Source organism: Alosa pseudoharengus, unplaced genomic scaffold, assembly GCF_046254945.1.
Source record: "Alosa pseudoharengus isolate Yale_2024_CS ecotype anadromous, Long Island Sound unplaced genomic scaffold, YU_APseudo_1.1 YU_APseudo_1.1_scf_22, whole genome shotgun sequence".
In the NCBI taxonomy this organism is placed as follows: Eukaryota; Metazoa; Chordata; class Actinopteri; order Clupeiformes; family Clupeidae; genus Alosa; species Alosa pseudoharengus.
In genome coordinates, this window is record NW_027468680.1 from 14285804 (window position 1) to 14308702 (window position 22899).

General features: G+C 41.5%; 2 protein-coding genes across 3 annotated transcripts in view; both read right to left on the reverse strand.

The window, feature by feature from the left end:
- Positions 1 to 12794, reverse strand: part of LOC143139839 (deubiquitinase DESI2) — a 30632-nt gene extending 17838 nt beyond the window's left edge. The window contains exons 1-2 of one of the 2 annotated variants that reach the window (XM_076300637.1): positions 12582 to 12794; positions 2347 to 3629 (exon numbers count right to left, since the gene is read on the reverse strand). In XM_076300637.1, the coding sequence (XP_076156752.1) occupies positions 2347 to 2385 (39 nt within the window). In that variant the 5' untranslated portion in view covers positions 2386 to 3629; positions 12582 to 12794. The remainder of the gene's footprint in view (positions 1 to 2346; positions 3630 to 12581) is intronic. The other variant, XM_076300638.1, reaches the window with a different exon arrangement.
- Positions 12795 to 13141: 347 nt separating this feature from the next.
- On the reverse strand, positions 13142 to 20164 carry synj2bp (synaptojanin 2 binding protein). Its single transcript, XM_076300651.1, has 4 exons — positions 20014 to 20164; positions 18435 to 18571; positions 17789 to 17884; positions 13142 to 15910 (listed from the first exon to the last, which is right to left on the reverse strand). The coding sequence occupies exons 1-4, from the start codon at positions 20075 to 20077 to the stop codon at positions 15749 to 15751; spliced, it is 459 nt and encodes a 152-aa protein (XP_076156766.1). The 5' UTR covers positions 20078 to 20164; the 3' UTR covers positions 13142 to 15748.
- Between the last annotated feature and the right edge of the window lie 2735 nt (positions 20165 to 22899).

A 22899-nucleotide genomic window follows, 5' to 3' on the forward strand; every position in this document is an offset into this window, starting at 1 on the left:
AGGAGAGAGAGAGAGTGAGTGAGAGAGGGAGAGAGAGAGAGAAATAGAGAAGGAAAAGTTTGTTTAATTCCAAGAGAAATTAAACTTGGCAGAGTGACTTTTGGAAGCTGGATTAGCTCCAACATGTGAGCTCAACTGTGCAATATCTGACAGTCCCAATGATGCAAAGACCAGCCATGTGACTGCTTTTACACACACACACACACACACACACACCAATATGTCTAGAATAGAGTTTTTGGCAGGGCCTACTATAAAAAGCTCTAACAGGATAGCACATTCCTATTGTGCCTATGTTTTAGGTGAAATACAGTATAGACATTTCTAACCAAGCGTCTGTATGTGTCTCTGTGTGTGAATCTTATGGACAGCAGAGAATAAATTAGACAAAAAAGATTGAATAGTCCCCTCCTTCTCTGCGGCTGTCTGATGTGTACAATTGTCCAATGTCCCCTGGTCACTGAGGTGCCAAACGAAGGTGATGACACGAGTCCTGGCTGAGACACTTTATTTCATAGTGACTGTAGTGATCACTCGCTGAAACCACTGTGACCCACTACTTCTTGTTTGTGTGTGTTTATTGATCAATGATTGTGTCAGAATGAATGTGTGTGTGTGTGTGTGTGCGTGTCTGTGTGTGTGTGTGTGTGTGTATGTGTATGTGTGTGTGTGTCCACTTGCATGTTAGTCCATCACAGAACAAGGTGAAAGAGCATGTTTTTAAAAGCGTGAGAGCAAGACTCTCCTCTATGATTTCATTCATTCACTGATTTCAAGTCGACCACTCCACCACACTAACAAATACAGTCCAGATATGAGCCAGCAGCATGGAAGTGGCTCTGATCTGACATAGCACTGACTGATCCAGTTAGCTGCTTTCAGGCACAGATCGGGCTCTAAAGCTGCTTTGAAGAAATGCAGTCTTTCATGTGCTTCAGACTGTGAATGAAATCTTTGGCAGCAAACTACACTACATGGGAACCCCATTAACGATGGCAGACTAATCTTCTGGAGGCTCCTGTGAAACTCAGTGTTTTCTCTTTCTGTGGCAATTACAATGAAAACATACAGTTTGGGTGGCTTGGAGATAAGCATCTGTGCTTCATATCGACTTTTAACAAAATGTGAGGTTACACTGTTTCGTCTCCTATCATTTCATGCAAACCTGATTGACACATGTATGCTCTATTCCAACTGCAGCAACTCTTCAGTTCATCATAATGTACTCATGTATAGATGAGATTTTTTGTAATTAGTGTATGAGTGATAGCTATGAGAACACTATTTGAGCAAAGCTCAACTCACTAGACCAGTGTTTCTCAAACTTTCTCAGACCAAGGACCACTTAACCAATAAAAAAACTCACAGACCACCACAAAAAAGGCCTACTTCAACATATTACACAATAGGCCTACTCACTGAACCACCTTGCTTATTGTGTCAGAGGATTCATATGATTTAAACTGGCATAGCTTAGGCAGTGTTGCAGAGCTGTTTGGATTTACATACAAGTTGGTTCAATATTGCAAACAACTCATCTACGTCTCAACTCATACCACATCTGCTCACAGACGACTTGGAATATAGCTTGCGTCCCCGGACCAGACACACTTTGAGAAACACTGCACTAGACCCAAGAGAAATAAGGAGAGGTGACTGGATAAGCTCGCTAACACACTGGACTGATTGTGTGTTAGGTCTGTGGCTGGTACCATCTCCTGTGAATAACTGCTGTCCTGCTCAGAGCAGAATACTGAACTCTATATAAAAAAATAGATTTCTTGAACTTTGACCTCACTGGAGATAACTTTCAAGACCCTAATTCTGAAACTATACTAAACTAAACTAAAGACACTGTATACTATCAAACTGCAAAATGATGCTGTGACATCAGCTGCTATTTTAGAACCCCATAGCAGACGGCCTGATATTCCCCATGTTGGAAAGGAGAACAGATCCAGTTCATGTTGATTAATACTGCTCTTTTTTGCAGAAATGCCTTAGCTAAAGAATGGTTTACATTTCTACAGCTTTGTCATTTTTACCTTGGCTAAAATGTATTTTGGAAATAAGAATGTAGAGGTGATGGGGTCATTAAATCGCTGATTATATGTGAATAATTAACTTCACTGACAATAAATAGGATCTGACACATAAGGCTCATCTGAGACCAAACTAATCTCCTCAACACCAATGCTGGGAAGCAAGCAGCTATTTTGCTGTAGGCCTATTATAATTGTATATTCTACGGAAGGGGAGTGAGGGAATTCTGTGAAGTAGGAGAGTGAACAAAAATAGGCCAGTCAGTTAATGCAAAGATGATAAACACCTTGGAAAGCTTCTTACCATGTCATACACGTTAAGGATGACCGGTTCATTGGCCATTATTTGCTCCTGAGTGAAAAGGCGAAGCGTCCGGATCTCTCTTCAGCGACGTTGTTTATTGCTCCCGGGATAGCACTAGGGTTAGCAGCAGCACCTTGCACGCACCGAAGGCGTACGCGTATTCCGTTTAATCAAGGCAACGAATGAACATGGTGAAAACACACTGGGCAGTCTCTGACAAACCCCCGCCGCGCTACTGTCACTTTGTAACGTGCTCTGGTGACTTGTTCGTTCCTTCAGTCAAAGGTGCCGAGGTCTTCTCACAACACTCATATCCAGGTTCTTCTTTAAAGGGACCAAAAGGCGAAGAGGTAGAAAAAATGGGGAAAGGCAGGCTGGGGTTTAGAGAAGCGTTCGAAGGACAGCAGTGGTCATTGGTTTCCTATAGCCGGACAACAGAATCAGGCATATGTAAGGCCTTCTAGCTCGCAATGATGGCTCAACCACTTAAGACTTAAAACACGAAAAGCATGTCAACTTGAACTAAAGGGAATAAAACACCACATACTGTAAACAGTCCAATAGACTCTGGGCTAATTTGAGGCACTGGGAAGAAGCTTGGGTAGACTGAGTTCACCTGCTCCGTTATTGGATTCCGAAAGAAGCAATGGTCGATTTGGCTGACGTTGTTACACCCTAAAGAATCCGAGCAAGCTGTCAAGTGGTAGAGCGATGAAAGTGGTCCAGCTAGTGCCGGTGTAAGGTTCTGTCCAACATCTGGTGAAGAGCGCCGGTGCTTAACTCGGATGCTGATCCGCCTTTTAACACCTAGCCTACTTCCTATAGCCAGCGGCTTAGAGGCTTGAAGAAGGAACGAACGGATGCCTAAGCTTACCAAATCAAATCGTAAGGTTTTTTTTTTTTACTCCGAGGCCTCCGTCAGTGTCGAAACTCTACTTGGTAAAGTGCAGGCGACGCGAACTCTGAGACGGTCATCGGATCCATGGTCGTGACTTGATGCAGTTAAGTTCGCTGCAGCCATTCGCGACTGGCTGGTGTAGGATACTCATCGTAGGCTACTGAGTGTAGCAAGGACAGCCAGACCCGGGGATGCGACAGTGAAACACGCTGCTAAAGCTCCACGATTTCGTCGTCTGCCCCGCCGCAACCACCTGCTCGCGTTCGAAGGGGGGGTTACCAACTCGGCCTCGGTCCTCCCCAAACGACACGACTCAAAGACGGGGAACAGATGACATCACCGGAGCCCCGGAGCTTGGCTATGTGCTGCAAGTTGTCCGCGAATTCTGCATGAGAGAGGGAGAAGGAGAGAGACAGAGAGAGAGGTTTGATTACATCATCAGCATCATTACGCAGCCCCCTATCCATCCTCCATCATAGCACAGTGAACAGCGCGTGGGGGTGGGGATAGTCAACACACAGATGCGCGTGAATGCGAGAGCGAAAAAAAAACCTGACGCTCTTGAAAGAACACATACCGAATTAAGTAACCACAGGGAAAACACAGCCGACATTATCATTATTGTGTCCTGTTGCTTTGTGTGTTGTTTGTCGCTTTGTGCGTTATTTTGTGACGATTGTCCATCCTATTGTTGTTTTCGATGCATAGGTCATAGAAAGGTTTAATCTGCCCTTCTAAAGGCAGGTCATATCCAAAGAAATACTGTCACCAGTTGCAGCTGTGCTTACATTCATTACAGCTCCTTGGATAGTATCCAATCACATGCTGACGGAGGCTGAGATCCAGGAAATTGTGTACCGCCCAGCGCCCACCGCGCTAATAATAGAAGGCACCAAAGTGTGTGATTGTTTTAGTGTCTGTGTGTGTGTGTTTGTGAGTGAGGTATAAGAAAAACACAGAGAGTGGGTGAGTTCTCACAGTCACACACTAGGCGCACTGTGATGAAAGAAAACTGCATGGACCCCTAGTGTCACATTTTGCCACGGAAAAGTGCCCGCAGCCAGGAAAACTGAATGGACAAAGTGGGTGACGAGAGATGAACAGTCTGTATGTGTGTTTGTGTGTGTGTGAGAGTTATCAAAATTATCATTATCACACCGATTGTCCATATCACTCTAACTTATTTTCAAGAACCATGATGAGTCTCTCTTTAGCTTGTTTCCCTCCCCTATCTCATGTGATGATTTGTCATCCAGGCACAATGAAGGCAAGAGCATTGATTTCCTCGTATGCAGACACTTCTTTCCCTGGCATCCCCTCCAGGCTCCAATTCCAATCATAGTACACTGGAGCGTATTATGGTCAACTAAATAACACAGCAATCCAATGCAGCATATCAGAGATACAAGTGTACCTATAGTGAAAATGCAGTGAAAGTAACCTGGGCAAGTCAACTAATGAGCAGTTCTTATGGTCTAATTTTCCTGGGAACACTGACCCACAGAAATTGTTTTTCCAGTGATGTGACAAGGAGCAGTTTGAGCCTGAAGCTTGCAGACCAATCACAGCTGCAATGCATGACTAAGAAGCTGAGGTTCAGGCTGGCTATAGTCAATATATACATAGGATCCACCTTCATGAATGTGGTGAGGGAAAGAATGCTTAGATCTTAATATGAATGGATGAATATGGAGGAAACACATAGAGATAACAAAGTATTTTATCACATGTCTGAAAATCAGCAGAGATAACTATCAGTTACCACAGCAACCACGCAATGTACGGGGGATTCTTCAGAAAATGTAATGGAAAATTTTGGGTCTGCTCTCAAAAACGCCCTCCCACAACCTGCTCTGAGGATTGTGAATTTCCAGTAGAGAGAAATACGCCTACAACTAGATATACCGCAGAGCGGTACAAAATATGACCGCCGCCCAGTCCAGCACATGTTTTCCACAAAAATAAGTCACGCTGAAAGGCATATATGATTCTAACTGTCTCACTGAATTGCATTATGCACACTCAATTCTCACTGGTATCTGCTAGACAACAAGTACCAAAACATGATTAGTTCATAGATTTCACATGTAATATACATTTTATACAACCCCACCCCCATCTTGCCTGTTCATAATTCTGAGAAATTCTTGAATTGTGTGCATGTGTGCGTGTACATGTTTATGTTTATGTGTGTGTGGGTGTGTGTGTGTGCGTGCATGTGTGTGTTTGCCTGTTTATGTGCCTGTGTGTGTGTGCATGTGCATGCATGCGTATGTCTACTGTGTGAGTATGTGTCATACGTAGGATTACTGTGAATGTATGTGTGTGCGTGTGTATCTGTTTATGCACATGTGTGCATATGGAATGGGTTTACATGACCCCTGGAGGCAAACATAAATTGTTCATCCTAGGCCCTACGGTTCTTAAGATATTCACAGAAAACTGTGTCTGCCCTACCCTCCTTTCGGGGGGTCCACAGATCAAAACGAAAAGCGATGGTTCCATGCTATCCAAGTGGGGTTACATGCCCACCAAGTTTCGTGTACCCCGATCTTTCAGTGTCCCGGGAATCCTTGTTGGTGTACGGTCACTAAATGTACACATAAATTATTTTATTATAAGGCCCCCCATGGCATGCATTCGGAGGGTGTCATAATGATCCTACACTTTCAATTTCGTGCAGTTTTGACCATGTCAGCCAGAGATATTGTGATGAAAACACCTAATGTTTTGCTTTTTAATTTTTAACTAGGTGGCGCTATACATGACATATGTGGTAATGGGATAGGTTGACATGCCCCCTGAAGACCAACATACAAAAAAAAGGTGGACCTCCTAGGCCCTACGGTTCTCGAGATATTTACAGAAAACTGTCTCCAGCCACCTACAGGCCAGTTGGTGTATAGTAACATAAATTAATTTATTGTGTGGCCCCCCATGAACAGAATTCCACGAAACTTAGCGTGCATTCAGAGGGTGTCATAATGATCCTACACTTCCAATTTCGTGCAGTTTTGACTATGTTAGGTCACAGATACCTGCGATTACAACACCTCATTTTTACTTTTTTGTGTTTAACAAGGTAGCGCTATACATGAAATGAGTGGTTATGGAATGGGTTGACATGGCCCTTTGAGATCAACATACAAAAAAAAATGGTCCTCCTAAACCCTACGGTTCTCGAGATATTCACAGAAAACTGTGTCTGCCCTACCCTCCTTTCGGGGGGTCCAGTCCAGCGGGGGGGCTACAGATCAAAATGAAAACAGGAGGTTCCATGCTATCCATGTGGGGTTACATGCCCACCAAGTTTCGTGTACCCCGGTCTTACAGTGTCCCGGGAATCCTTGACGCTTCGCTGCGCGGCGGTCATAATAAGGATGGGCATGTAGTGAAGGAAGGCTGGTGCACACTGTATTTCATTCAATTATGTATCTAATCGAATCAGTAAAGCAAAAACAGTGACTCAATTGTTGTTTGGCCACCTGGACAAAAGAGGGCAGTGTCTAAAGCCCAGAGGTGGGAGTAAGTCACACATGTGCAAGTCTCAAGCAAGTCCAAGTCATTTTTCGTGACAGTCAAGCAAGTCAAGTCAAGTCATAGCTTGGTTCAAGCAAGTCAAGTCAAGTCATAACCAAATCATTGAAATTCATAAGGATTTACCCGTGTTTTCATTTAAAAATAAGCTACAATAGGCTAGTTATGAACTGCTGGAGTTTTATTTGTAACAAACAAATAGACATTGCATTCATTCAAGCCACATAGCCTACTGTACATCTGAACGGTTTATAGAATACAGTTTTTCTCAGTCGCTTTGGTGCTTTTCTCACATCACTATTAACATTTGCACAGCAGTTAGTGCATTTCTCAAAACAATTAGTGCAAACTGCAAAACCTAGTTGATAACCTGCAAAAGCACGTCACTTGCTCAAAATGGATAGTCCATTCCTCAAAAGCAAGTATTTATGTCAATGAAAGTGCCAGTGTCATCAAAATGAGAAGTCTTGTCGCCATCGTTTATGAACAAGATAGTCAAATGGCTTTGTCATGTTTTCATTACGACAGTTTATGCTCTCAGTGTTTTCCCATGCAAAAAAAGGTCAGAACAACAGAAAATGCTCAAGACAGCACTATACAGTACTTATACAGCCATTTGAAAACAACAGTAAAGTTACAAATTTCTGTAGTTAGGGGAGTAAGTGAGCACAAGACACTGAATATGTACGTTTCACGGTTTTTAACCGAGGTGAAGTTAGTTTGATATTTGATATTCGGATATTCGACAGATATTCAATTTTTTTTAATGCAGCCGGTTTCACCCCGTGTTTGCAGACAATGTACAAACAGATGACCTGTCTACTTGCTCCCAGCCGACCTACTTAGGGACCGTCTATAAAGTACCTTCTGAATTACAGTAGGCAATAGTTATCCTTTATGAGACTCATCAGACACACCTCTTTTTATAGTCACTGTTTGCACGCTGTATTTTATATGAATATTTTAAAGAAAATACATTATTATTATATATAAGTGACGTAGCCTAGTTCCCGCCTTGACGAGTGACTTGACAGATTGCAATCAAGGGGGCAGGCGAATTCCTGGAAGTAGAAGCATCGATGTAGCGGTGGTTATCAACTCTCTGCTAACCCCATAGAACGCCCATTCATTTAGGATTTTTTTGAACTCCCATAACTTCATATAACATATATCATGTGCCGATATTTTAGCTTCTGTGTTATCTACATAAACAATAAAAGGCAAAACAAGACTCGATTACCTCGTACGTAACGTTAGGTTCCCGTAAGAAGAATGTTTAGCATGTCCGGTTGAAGGGAAGCTAACGCACTGAAGGGAGATAACCGTATTGTTTGGATAAGAAGCGTAGTCCAGCCAGCAGGGGCGTAGCACCAAATTCTGGGCCCTATGCACAAGTGGTGGCCATGGGCCCCCCCCCCCCCCAACCAACCACCGGCTGTAAGCATGAAGCATGAGGTTCACAACTAACTACTATCTAATCACACATTGAATTAATCTAACAACTCTTATATGTACTGTATAACAGAAAATAATCTTATTACCCAATTTCTGTTTTATTTGAAGAATGTTTAAAAGCTAGAACATAAAATGAATGAAAACACTTTTGGCTGAGAGAACAGCTATCTATACAAATTGAACACTTTTGGCTGAGAGAACAGCTATCTATAGGGAGGGAAAGTGAAAACCAGCGCCCCAAGTGGTTGCGTTCCTATCGAAGAGCAGCTCCAATGTTAAGTCCCATAGACCTATTTTAAAAAAAATACTGTGAAGCCAAATCAGCAATCTTATCCACCAAAAATATTTTTCAGTGTCTATACAGTAATAATCTTCTAACTGTGAAAATGGCAGACCCTATTTTGCCTTATTTAAAAAAAATGCTCCTTTTGTTTCATAAACGAACTACAAAAAAGCCACGTGACTTTACCCTTCCGTTACTCACGGTAGCATGGTTTGTTTATTAGCCTGGTTAGCATTGCCACTTAACACTTACTGCCAGCTCTTCATGTGAGTAGAAGCACAACACCAGTTATCCAGACATAAAGGTTATCACCACGCGGTTTACATCACCTTCCGTTATTACAAAAATATGTAAGCCAGTTAAGCAAATTGCCGTATTGATCAGTTAGAGATTAAGCTCCCAAACATGTGACGTCACATGCAACTGTAGTTTGTTATCACCATGTTACGACAAAAACTCAAAACAATTCATCTGATCCTAAAAATAAGGTATGACCACTTGAAGCAATAGAGGTGACCCCAGTGCCTAACATATGGAAGGCATTAAATTAAGATCCCAATGTGCAGAGATATATTTTTTCAAAAAAAAAATCCCATCCCCTCCGCTAAACTCTAGGAACGCAACCACTAGATGGCGATGAGATTACTTTCCCTCCCTATAGCTAACTGAGTGTGATGCGTTTCACAAGTTAGCTTTGCTACTAATTTGACAGCCTTTCCTCATGAACCTATATAACATTGAGCCTACTAAGTTAAGCTATTAGCTCATAATAATTTTGGAATTAGTAGGCTATTGAAATGTTGTGGTAGGCTATAAATCAGCATCATGTTATTTCTAATTTTGTGTTAATGCTGTTTTAGCACTGATAATCGCGGATTCGCGGTGGTATTGAAGTGTTTTGTAACCTTCAGGAGTTCATTTCATTTGTAGACTATTGCTTTCACAATGGGCTCACCTTTCTTGGGAAAGAAGGCTGTTAACACTTGTTTTCCCTCATTTCTTTTTTTTCCCTTTCTTGCCCCTCTTTTCTTTTCTGGGAACCGGATTTAGCTTTCTTAGACTTAGACATCTTCACATCGTGACCGTGTGCATTGCCGCTTCGGCAGAATGAACGTTACTTCAAAAATGCGCCTAGCAGGGGAAGGCGGACTGAACCATTTCGTGCAAGGGAGAGGGTGCCTGCCCTCAAACAATGTTGGCTTGGACACAATTTAATACATCAATCAACTGATGCATTAACCCGAAATATTTGCATCTATATTAGTTAATAACATTTATTAAGATCTTTAAATTAAGGAAATTATTTATTATTAAGGAAAATAAAATTGAACTCCTTAGGGGCCCTCCCCCCACTTGGGGCCCGGGTAATTTATATCCACTTGTCCCCCCACTACGACGCCCTTGCCAGCCAGAACGGAAACTCGTGAGCTAGAACTATGTAGCCTACAGCATTGTATGTTAAGGTAAAGCATAGAGGCAAGTAAACCTAATGAAAAACAGTAGTTTTACCGTTAGGTAGTCTAACGATAATCATTTCAGAGGTTTTCGATGGATTGACCGTAGGTCAGAAAAGTGGAAAGAAGATTAGCTTCAAGGCTAGAAGCTATAACTTTTTTGTTTTGTTTTACCATGACTGTTTTTGAAGATGATCATGTGTGGTAGTTTCAACATTAACACGACTTGATATCACTTGTGAGGATAATATTAATAATAATACATAAATAAATGTTTAACTTTGATGACTTTGAAGACGAAGGAAGTGTGAGAAGAATTTCTGTGTATCTATCATATGAGTTACAAGATTCAGTTCGATGGCTAACGTCACAAAGTTAAGTGCGAGTCTGCGCAGTACTGGGGGGACCAACTGAAAAATGACTCAGTGCCCTCCCATTGAGAACGACGGAGTCTGTTCGTCCATTTCTTTTACTGTCTATGATTGCAATGCGTTTGGCAGATTGAATGGCCATTTGAATTTTGCAACACAAAGAGCGTGACCAAAGTGCAATGCAATCACGGGGGGCGCTATTTCTTTTCCATTTGAATAAAATGCCTCAAAACTATGACAAAACGTTTTGCCCAAAATAATCCAAAATCTTTTCAGGCTGGCATTGACAGTTTTGCCAAATATGTTTTTAAAATGCAATCGGTCCGTGTAACGCTTTGCAGTGCTATGTTCTATTTGCAGAATTCACATGAAAAAATATAAAAATAGGCTTAAAAATCCGTTATCCATTCTTTAGGACGGCACAGTAAATGGGTTATTGTTGCATATTTTGATTTTCAATTAAGCACAGTTACGGTTTTCTGTTCAGAAGTTAAAAATTGAAATGATGCGTCAATTTTCTAATTTTCCTTTTTTGAGCTTTTAGTTGGACTGAACCACGAGCACCTGGGGGAGAACACCATCTAGCTGGGCCAGGCTAGATGGTGGAAGAGCGCCGCCTAAGTTGTGCGTGATTTTGACTCATTACTTTAGTGATTAATAACTAAAACTTCGCCGATTTTTGGGAGATGGCACGTTAAACATAACTTTCAGCCCTATGTTGAACATATCTACAGTATATTTGAATACCATGGCCATGCCATACCATAGCAAATAATTCCCCAAAGCAGAATTCTTTGCCATCGACGTCAGTCTAGGCTATAGAGGCTACCCCAAGCACTGTTTGACATGGGACATTTTTGCTTATTTAACACTTTACGCTAGACTATGTTTCATTAGGCTAAACGAAGACACAACAGTGAGTATATGCCTAATTTATCAGTTTATCTATGTATTAATTTCAACAGCAAATAGCCTACATTGCTATAGGCTACAGCTCAAGTCCATTGGATCATGTAGGTCTCCAAAGCCTCCCAGAACATGAACATTCTACACACGTACTCATAGGTATCAGAATGCAGCAATGTCTCCCTCTGCATCTGAAGTTTTGATCTCGAACTGACATTATCAATCGCTTGGCACCTTGATGCAAGCTGAACTGTGTTTGATAGGCCTCCATCTCTACATCCGCTGATAAAATGTGATCACCAACACCGCGCGCCAATATGTATCAGGGCAACCCCCTACGCTTGTGGTTCACTAAAAACGGTAAAAAGGGCAAAAATCCAATATTAACTGAATTTTACTTTTGTTTCCAATCCAGTTTCTGTCTTTTTCTTTATCTTGCGTGACTAATGACACATTTAGAAAATAGCAGCAATTATCTATTTGCTGACCAAAAATTGAGAATTGGATTATTGAACACATTTTTTATTTGGATCAGATGGATGGAGCAAATAGAACAAAGCACTGCAAAGCGTTACACGGACCGCAATCCTACATTGCACTTTAAATATTAAATTGCAAAACGAATTGACAGTTAAATGATGAAACTGAATATTGAAAATTGAAATGCAAAATGAATTGCCATTTGAATTTTGAGACTGAAGTACCATGGCAAAATGGAATGCAATTCAATCCATGTTTATTCTATTTTTTAACCAAAATTATTGGAATTGATTTTAGGATTTCATTGTCACTTTGCAGATTAAAATACAATTTGTTGGATATTATTGCAAATTGCAATATTAAATTGCATAATGAATTGTCAATTGCATAATGTAATGTCTTTTTGAATTGCATATTGCAGATTGCATTCTCATTTGAATAAAGCTACTCATATGCTTCCATATAGGCTGTAACGTATGGAACAGGGACGTGTTTAAGAGGGAGGGAGAAAGAGAGGCGCTTACTTTGGCAACATTTTCGCTATATATCAAAATTAAACTTAGACAAGAAAATGTTTCACTTTGCCATTTCACACATTTTAACCTAATGTGGCGTTAAAAAGCATAATAGATTCAAAGCCAACTCTTAACATGCCTCAAATTTGACGTTAGGTTTCTAACACGATTAACTTCGGATGAAAATCAACGTGGTGGTGGTTATGTCGCTATTTTGCACACTTGCAGACTGCTGTTAAGTTCTCCTTTGACTTGTCAGATACATCATCTGTGAAGCCAAACATTATTATGTTTTGGTATAAACGTAGAGCCTTCCATATTTGCAAGTTAGCCTACCTCAGTCTGTCCCATTTGATCTGGCACTTGCTGTTGGTCTGTCGCGTCGCGTCACTTGGTACAATGACAGGTTCGCTGGCGTGATGCATGCAACAGCACCTAAGCAGATTTTCTAAAATTGTAAAGTTAACTCCTTAATATCTATGAAAAAAAAGTCAAGTAATTTCAAGTCATTTGTCTCAAGTCCAAGTCATGAATAGCAAGTCAAGTCGAGTCTTTTATACATGTTGATCAAGCAGGTCTCAAGTCTTAAAAAATGTCAAGTTTCATGTCAAGTCATGTGACTCGAGTCCCCCATGTATGCTAAAGCCATGTATTTGTTGATCTTGTACACACTTGAAGTTGACTGTTTTTGTTCTGAGAAAGTTGTTTTTCAGTGGTTGGTCGGATAACCTTGCTAAGGAGACCGGTCACCTGTCTCTCTGTCACACAGAAAGACATAAAAAGCAATCACACCCATCAAAATCCATGGATTTTTTTCTCTCAATGAAAGGGTTACACTGTTTTCAAATCTTTTTATAGTCTCAACAACGAAACAAAAGACATCAGCCCACACAGTGTTGTAATTACAGTAAAGTCAGGTTTTATTCTTGACCACTTCCCTGCCCTGATGTGTGACGGTACTTTACAGCTCCAGTAAGGCTTTAAGGTTCACGTGCAAGACAAGACCGGACAGGACACACACAGACATAGACTCAAGGTGTAGGTCACCTGCCCACCCAACACACCAGGCTCAGATCACAGCTGAATCATGGGACTGTACGTGTGGTTTATGTGGTGGAGCATCTAAACAGTGGAATGAAGTGATTAATTGTATTGCAATTAATGCTAATTGCTGTCTGTGGTTTCTCTGTTGCGATCTTCCAGAAATGCACAAGGCAAACGACTGAATTAGAGGGGTGTGTGTGTGTGTGGGGGGGGGGGGGGGGGGGGGGCAAAGCAGGATCTCATTAGTGTAAAATAAACAGATTGACCAATTAAAGGTCTCACTAGAAATTTGGCCTTTTTTCTTGGAAAAATGCTTGGGTAGCGTACATAGCAGTTTAAACACCCGTGCCTCCAGATCAACACAGAAACACAGAGCTCCATTCACTGTGGCTAGTTCAGTGCCAAATACACTTGGATATGCCCACATGCCTGGTGAAGCAACATGCTAACAGGATTTGGGGAGGGGGCATTTGTGTTGTGAGACTGAGCTGCAAAACCACTCCATGCGTTGCCCACAGTGGCAAGTCAGGCTAATGTGAGTGATCTTGGTGCATTACTTAATGGAGAACAATGACATGTCAATCACACCTTCATCCATCTTTCCATTCTTTCAAAGCTGACTTCATATGCCTGAGAAGAACAACATCCATTTTGACCTTCTGTTTTGTGTGTCTTTTCAAAAGTAATAACTGGCTTTTGTAGCACTTCTACAGCTCAGTTCTCAAGGGCACTCAAACACATGCACACACACTAATGTCAGAACACCACGCACTTTAAGGCTCTTGAACATCTTCATGATAGAGTGCACTTAAACAACGTTAACAAAGAATTCCTCAAAAACATTCATGTACATACTTCGGCCATTTTTTCCACAAGATATTACAGGCAAACAATAATTCCGATACAAAAACAGTTCAAAACAAGTTTAAAGTTGTCGTTCTGATCAAATTAAAATGCGTGCTTCCCCCATTAAATCATGTCTTTACTGGCATATCTACTGAGTGCTGTTTCATTAGTGTGGCAGAGTGGACATGGGGGTAGTTGCGTGGGTGTCAAACCTACTGCCACTCTAGGTCATTGGACTACAGACCATTACATTTTTTTTTACTAGTCTGGTCTTTTATCCTGAACAACGCCTGTGTTTCTACCATGCTTCTACATCACAGTCCCATTTCCATATGCATAGTGCAGTGCATTTCTCTAGCAAAGTCAATAGGGGGCAGTGACTGGCTTCAAGCATGTGGCTTCTCATACGCATGTCAAACATTGAGAATACAGAATGATGTAATCCTGGGGTGTTTGAAATCACTTAGGAGTCAGGTTAACAAATCACACTTATCACCACCTGAATGTCACTTAAAACTTCCCTTTTCCATCAGAAACATAGCATTTCATGTGTGTGTCCTTTTTGAAAGATGTGCATGTAAATGGATTTAACAAGAGGCCTGAGTTTGAACTCAATTGTTAATATTAAAAAGAACTTCTGCATTGGTCAGAAGGAGACAGCAGCCAGTTAAATGGTCAGCTAAGGCAGGGGTTGGGGAAGGAACTGAACGGTCATTTACAGGCCCAAGCTGGAGGATGTCAAAGGACCGTCTGGTACAAAATACACAGCTGCATCTACTGCCTTGGCCAAGTCATCATTGACAATGACAACATTTCAGACAAATCAAAGATAAACAAACAAACACATAAACCGATTAAAAACCATGTCACCACAGCAACTCGACACCAAACTCTCCCCAGTGAGTGACAGTATTTGAAAATATATTTATACCTGGAACAATATTTACACTTATATGCTTTTAGTTTTTGGCATTAGAATGGGAGAGGGCAAAAAGGAAACACTATGGTGACAGAAAGAATGAAGATGGAAAACTTATTTAAAAAAGAAAGAGTTTCTGCTCTTGGCAAAGGAGCGGGTGAAAACAGAGGGCGCTGCTATAAAGTAATGGAGCTCCTCACAGGTCAGTTACTTCAACTCTTTTTGTCTCTCTATCTCTTTAACCTCCATCCAACTCTTTCCATCTTCCACCTCCTCGTCCTTTCTCCCTCATATAGCTCTACGTGGTCAGTTTAGACACGATCACTTCTGTCTCCTGATAACATGGCGGCTGAATCTTCCCTCCCCCTGTGCAATGCTGGGACAGACAGACTCAGAGCTTTGGTTTAAAGTGACTAAGAAAACCCCCACTAAAAATAAAGGGGAACACCAGCTCAACATGGCAATCATGACAGCAATATTAACACCTATTTAGATTGTTGTTGCTGTTGTTTGCGTATATGTTTAGGAAAACATGGCTTGCTTGCTTCTTCAGGGTGCATTTTCCAACATGTGTCCCAATCCTTAATTCATTCACCTTGTGTGTGTTTTTTTTTCTTCTTTTATCTTTTTCTCTTTTGGCCCTCTGAGTATATTCTCCCAACGTTTGGTCCTTGAAATGGGAGGCCGGTTACGTTTAAATGGGCCTCCGCAGGCCGGGAGGGAAGCGTTTGAAGTAGACTACGGCGACGGTGATGGCGGCGGCAGCCGCCGCGAGGCCCAAAAGGAGGCCGACTGAGGAGACGGGCGCCTCACTCTCAGGCCGGGAGCTCACTGGACCGTTGTGATGGAGGGAGGACTGGAGAGAGAGAAGGGGTGATGAGGAAAAAAAAGTTTAATAAAAGGGAAAGAGTAAGGGAAGGAGAGGAAGAGAAAAAGAAGAAACTTGTAGAGTGTATATGCGGAAAAATTTTCAACAATTCAGCATTAAAACCAAGTGGACATAACTATAGGACTAAAACAGCTTCATGATAAATACACACTGACACAATAATCCAGTTCACATTGACAAGCAAGAAGATAAGGAATCTCCAGAACATATACACACATTACACGGTGAAGGAAACCAATTCGGGTCCCAGTAGATGTCAATTACCTTAAGTTAATGATTGGCAGGCCAAAAACCCTATCTACATAACAGGCCTTTCACTGCTGGACAGAACAACGTTTATTTACCTTGCCTTTTCCCTCCCTACCTTCCTGACACACATAAGCTGCTTTCAGACACGCAGTAGGTGTAAGTCCCCACGTTCTGCGGATGTCAAACGGTTGGGCCGTATATATCTGAACAACATAACCGGCCATTTGGAATTCCGAACTTCGCCGACTCTTACACTACTCCCCTCATAGTATTTCCTTCCGACGGGCATTATGTAAATTAGCTCGTGTCTGAACGAAGCGAAGAACATACAGAGATTCTGTTCATGTGCGAGTTCAACCACGTTCAACCTGTTCAACCACGCAGAGATTCTGTTCATGCGTGTTGGTGTCGTTCACACATAATGTCTGCATGTTAGCATAATATCGGAATCACCTGAAGGGTCGTACCTCCGTTTGACAGAGATCTGCATATACTGCGGAGGACATGTCTGAAAGCAGCTATAGATACTCTTACCTACACTCTCACACTCACTGAAATGGGTCACCCTCGGATATGCCTGTAATGAAGCTTTGTGTAAATAATGCTTTGTAGCCTTAGTAAAGGTTACATTTAAAAAGTCAAATGAACTGGAATAACTGGTTCGAATACAGCTTTCTGGCTCAGAATCCAGTTTAATGTGATCACAATATATCCAGCTACACAATCCAACATTGGGTGAAGTTTAGAGAACTTTAAAACAGCTTAAATGGCACAATTGAATTCCTCAGGAAGGTGTGGTGATTCCCAACCCATCCCATGACTGGTGTGGTTATGAAATTGAAATTGAAAGGAGGCTTCAGGCATGCTCAACACTGAGATAGAATGATTGAGCTATGCTTTTTTTAATGTATTTTAATTATTACTTTTTTAAACAATTTTAAACTATCACTATCACCTTGTGTGTTTTATCCTTTACTTTGTAAACAATTATTTGACTATTTCCCTTCTATGCACATTGAATGACCTCGGTGTATGAAATGCGCTTTATAAATAAACTTGACTTTACTCAATGGCAGTCACAATAATGCCATTTCACAGCACAGAGAACTGATGAAGAGCAACAGGAGAAGCTAATGTCACCGATGTGATCTAGTAAGTCCTTAAACAACAAACTAACTAGATTATCCACTTAGAATCTAACTTCAGGGCAGAAACAAATGAGCAATTTCAGTTGTGCGATACAGAACGGCAAGTAATCTCCATGACGAACCAAGACAAGGGGACATGCCATATTGTATCCTACATCATATTTGAATTTGTATTTCTGATACTTAACATTATACTAGGTTTAGATTTGTATCCCATTGTATTGTATGGTAAATCACCACTCCTCAGAATATGGAAATGTGAGGGTTTTTTTTTTTTAAGCCATATCGTCCCTCTCTCCAGAACACAAAAGTATTCAATAACTTGCAACTTTAATGCATATTTAGGAGAGTCTAGTTGATTTCCACACCTATGCCTTTTGCAAACCTCTGTCCGCTTGCCTCAGATCAGAGAAGAGAAGAAAAGGAGAAAGAAAATGCAATTACTCACTCTCTGTTGCACGCGGAGAAATACATCCTCTCCAGCTGACCGGAAGAGGTCCACTGCTGCACTATGGCACAGGTTCTCCAATCGGTTGCCATTTATCTGCAAGGAAAAGTTTTTTTTTTTTATATACCCAAATGCTCATCAGACCATGAAAAACAAGCACATCTAGTAAACAGATGTAATCTCTTATTCTCTCTCTCTCTCTCTCTCTCTCTCTCTCTCTCTCCTAAGCTGAACTAACACTGAACTTAATTAAAAGGTGCCCAGTTGAATGTGTACCTGCCCTGACAAAAGCTGGCACTGGGCACACTCAGGACTTAGCGTGTTTATCCAGAGAATGTTTATCCCTTCAATCTGCACCACATACACACACACAAATTGTGTACAGGGGCTGGGCCAAGAAATGGCAAGCCCTTTAAAATGACTGAGAAACACCTCAGCATGTCCACTTCCATAAATGCAGGAAAATGTCCAACAATATGAAATTGTCACCTGATTTGACACATAAGTGTATTTATTTGTTTATTATTTTTTTAAATCACAAGTGGCTCATTCCAAGTAACCAGACTTCTCCAATTTCTCTCTTGAATGAAACAGTGACTAACAAATTCAAATGAATCACAGTCTCCCAAGTGTCTATTTTCTTTACCGCCAGTATTTTGTCCCCTTCCTGTAGCCGTCCATCCAGTGCTGCAGCGCCATTCTCTTTGATTTTGGCCACATAGATCCCGCTGTCATTCAACACATACTGCTGGTCCAACCCACCGACTATGTTAAACCCAAGTCCTGGGGGACAAACAAGAGAGAAAGAGACAGACAGGGACAGAGAGTGTTGTGAGAGACAAAAACGAGGGAAGAGTGAGAAGCCATAATGAAGTCCATGAACCGATATCAAGATCTGGATCGTCTCAGGGACTTCTCCCAGTGTATCCGTTTCAAGGCTTTTGAAAATGACTTGACTGAGATCCCCTTTTACTGTATATTGACTTCAAAAAGGGACAACAACTTTGCCTTTGCAGGCTCAACCATTTGGTTAAATTGGCTTAAACAGCCACTGGCTATGGCCAAGAAGTGTCTGGCATGATAACAGTAAAGCAAGTAAAGCTGCTTGTTCCAATGTGATATGAGAAGGGATTTTTATTCAGGGGTACAAAGGGCATAAGGGAAAGAAGCACTAAGGATGATGCCATTTTTGTGCACTGGAGAGCAGTGAGGTGTTCTATGACCCCTGCGGAAGAATGGCCCCGCTAAGTTGTAAACTCATTATGTAATACTTGGAACTAAGGTTGGACTAGACAGGTCAAACACACATTTCCATAACCCTTGTAATATTAAAATGTTTTCAGAAACTTGTCAAAGTCAGTCAAATGTTAAATTGTGATAATAAGTATCGCTAAATTGACAAGCCATTCATGCAAATGTGAATTCAAAACCAAAGTGCAAACAGTACAGTCTCTTTCAAGTTAGTTTCGTTTTCTCCATGACAGTCAACACTCTCCAGAAAAGGCAACACTTGTCACTGAAAGTAACTGTCACTGAAAGTAACAATGCCATTCAAATCCTGAAGTAGCATTAACATAAGTCTATGATAATCGTGTTGAAGCAACATAACGTTATACAGTTCAATTTTAAGTAATTGGTGCTATAATATGGCAACGGGGCGGTCGTTATGACACAGTCGGGGTATTGAGTTCATTTCAAAGTACATGGAAGTACAAAGCTAAAGCGAACGTTACCCAATATTAATCGGTTCAGTTTTTACCTTGGTAGATGTGTTAATTACATCTAAACATTTTCACTTACATCCTTTTAGGAAGGTTTCACACGTAAATAAAGCTAAATTGCAATGTTGCGCATGACGCCGACTTGCCTACGTAGCAACCTCATTCACTAACCAACTAGCAAGCTGACAATTTGCCCATTGAAAAGTTGCTGCGCCTGTCCAGCAAACTCGTACAAACTTGATGCAATAGTGACTTTTTGTATACTCTGAGTAAACTATTGAATTAAACTACTCCAATACACAAATGACCGAACATAAGCAAACATATTGACATTGCCAATGAGCTCAACTCGCTTAACGTTAACGTTAGCCCTGGCTAGTCAGAGAAAATTTGGACTACTGCTGTGCACCGACAGGCCCCTCTGGCGTTGGACATGAACTTGCTGAGTCGACTGCTGTCGTTACTGTCTACCTTGTCTAAATATGATATGAAGAGATTACTTACCAGCAGGTCCTCTTTTTAGCTGAATTTCCACCTCTTTAGGCATGCTATGAACAGACCCGTTCATGGCGTAAACAACTGATCTCTTTCCAAAATCTTATTTTAGAGCTCTCTACCTGAAGGTGAACTCATGCAGGACTTCTTCGCCTGCCGACCTGAGGCACTACTGGGAAATGTTATCTTATCGCCCCCTGGCGGAGGGAACTAAGAAAAGCCAGTTGCAGGCTGCTTGCCCGCATGCGCAGCAGCGGAAGTCATGCCCAACACCGAACGTTTAGATAAGAGAGCCAGCCTTGAACATAAAGGTTGTGTTGGAGTTCAGACTGTCTCTTCTTAAAAAAAAACACAGACTTCATCTACCACTGTCAGCAGACGACTTTGCAACAGTTTTTCTCCAAAAAAGTTGCTTCAGTGCCCAGTTCAAAAAGACTTTAAAAAGGCGTTAAGCCTACCAACTATTTTGCTGGTGATTATGCATTAATTCATCACATTTTTTTTAATTAGGCTAAGCAGGGGTTACACTTTTGCTCATATGAAGGACTACAGACCTATCTCCCTTCCACCCTGTCAACGTTTCTTGAGAAAGTGGTGTTCAAGCAAGTTTCTGATTTCCATATCTCTCTCAGAACAACTTGACCCTATGCAGTTTGGTTTCAAGAGCAGTCATTGTGGCAGCCGTGGCCAACTGATTAGCACTTTGGACTCGAACCCCGACCAGTAGGCACGGCTGAAGTGCCCTTGAGGTACCTAACCCCTCACTGCTCCCCGAGCGCCGCTGTTGTTGCAGGCAGCTCACTGCGCCGGGGTTAGTGTGTGTTTCACAAAGCGCTTTCAGATATAACCTCCGGAGTACATGCGGAGGTTTGTCAAACGGAGGTACCCTTCGGATGATTCAGATATGATGCTAACCTGCGGACCTAATACTGACCTTATACGGACGTATGTGTGAAAGACATACACGCACATTACAGAATCTCCGTGTGGTTGTCGAGTGAGGGGTGGGGGCTTAGAGTTCACAAGATGCGAGATATATGACGCAGAATATATGCGGCCGCTGCCTGTCACTGCTGCTTTTTGTTTACAAAGTGTAGCCTATGTATTATAGGCTAAAGAAGAGAAATCTATTGTGCGTAGGCTAATACTTGAAGTAGGATAGTCACGTAAGTGCGCACATACAGTATTTGTATGTGTGCTTCGAGTAAACACATTTATCTGTTTTCAACGTAATGCAGGCACGCGGGAACATATTTTTGACCATGGGTGCTGAATAACAAAATAATGGATGTCCCACGATTTCTCCCCTAGCATGATATGATTTGAATTTAGACAGCTACGCCATTTCAACGCGGTGTATGAGTAGGCCTAAGAGCGAGAAGTTTTATAATGCCCTTGCCACTCCGACTCATCAATAAAAACTGCGTGCACACACACCAGACCAGCACTTGACTTTACATCATTAAACTATTTCAGTATATTGCTTTTCTGATTGTCAAAACCACACCTAACTTATGGCGTCTCCACTCCACAGCAAAAGTGTCCTAACCACGTTACAGCTGTTTCTATCTGAGCGACTCCAATAGTGAGAGGATTTCAGTGTCATATTTCGGTGGCACTAGCTAAGCTGTCGTGGAACTCGAGATGACATGTCTACTGATAGGCAACAGGTCTCACCAACACGAAATTCTAATTGCAAAATATGCATCCTACCTCATCTGTTGTACTGTAGTTATTCGAAATTGGGCTTTTCACAATCCAACGATATATCCAAAGTGCGAACTAGTTGGTGATGGTTTATGAAAACTGCCAGTATGCATGCTACACGGAGTTCTGACAGGGCTGTGCATGGCCTAATAAACAGGCAAGATATAACCCACGATCGCCATGGTTTCGTTGTCAATTCGTGTTTGTGGTAATAATGACAGCAACAATAAAACCATCTGTATCTTACGATCTTCATCATTCTTGACAGATCACCAGCCTCATCTGGATGGTCATATGCATAATAAGCCTATAGCCTACCTTTAGTTTTCATTTAATTTTAAACACGAATCTACTGTCTTTACTGCCTGGAGAGAAAAAAATATATTTTATTCTTTTCTGTAGCCTAATTCTGCCTAAGGCTATCAATGAACAGAAAACCGTGTTGGCTAACAATTTATTAAATAGGCCTTCTCCTGTTATTGTCGTCAACGACGTCGCTGTAGGCTACTGCCTTTTCAGCGCCTTCTGCTTATGATGATTCAGTCTTTTGAATTCGTTTGGCCTTGCCATGCAGTTGTAGGCTACAACGTGCCATTCCCTTCATGTGTTTTATCAAAATGTTGTATGCCCTCATGGACAGTAGCTCCGTGATGTCTGCATCTTTCCATGTCGGAGATTTTCTGGACAGCACTATGCCACTCCATCATAACACTGGCATTTAAGTCAGATTTAACCACATGGACGCACGAAAGAAACGTCACCAACACGCCCTCTCACTAGGTGTGAATTTTAACCGCATGTTCTACGCCTCGTTCAGACACAGTACATTTACATAATGTCCGGAGGAAATACTAGGTCGGGGGTAGTATAAACACCGGGTGAATTCGGACTTCCATTTGACCGGTTATGTCGTTCAGATATACGGCCCCACCGTTTAACATCGGCAGAACCTCCGGTCTTACACGTATGTCTGAAAGCGCTTCGGATTGGGATAAATGCAGAGACCAAATTTCCCTCACGGGATCAAAAGAGTAAACATACTTAAACATACATACTCATTCCACCGAAACTGCTCTTATATATGTTGGGCCTTTCAAGAGGGTTATCTGATCTATGATATCTGATATTGTTATTGATATTATTGTTATTATTCAGTCATGCTTAATGTAGACTTTTAAACTGTAAATG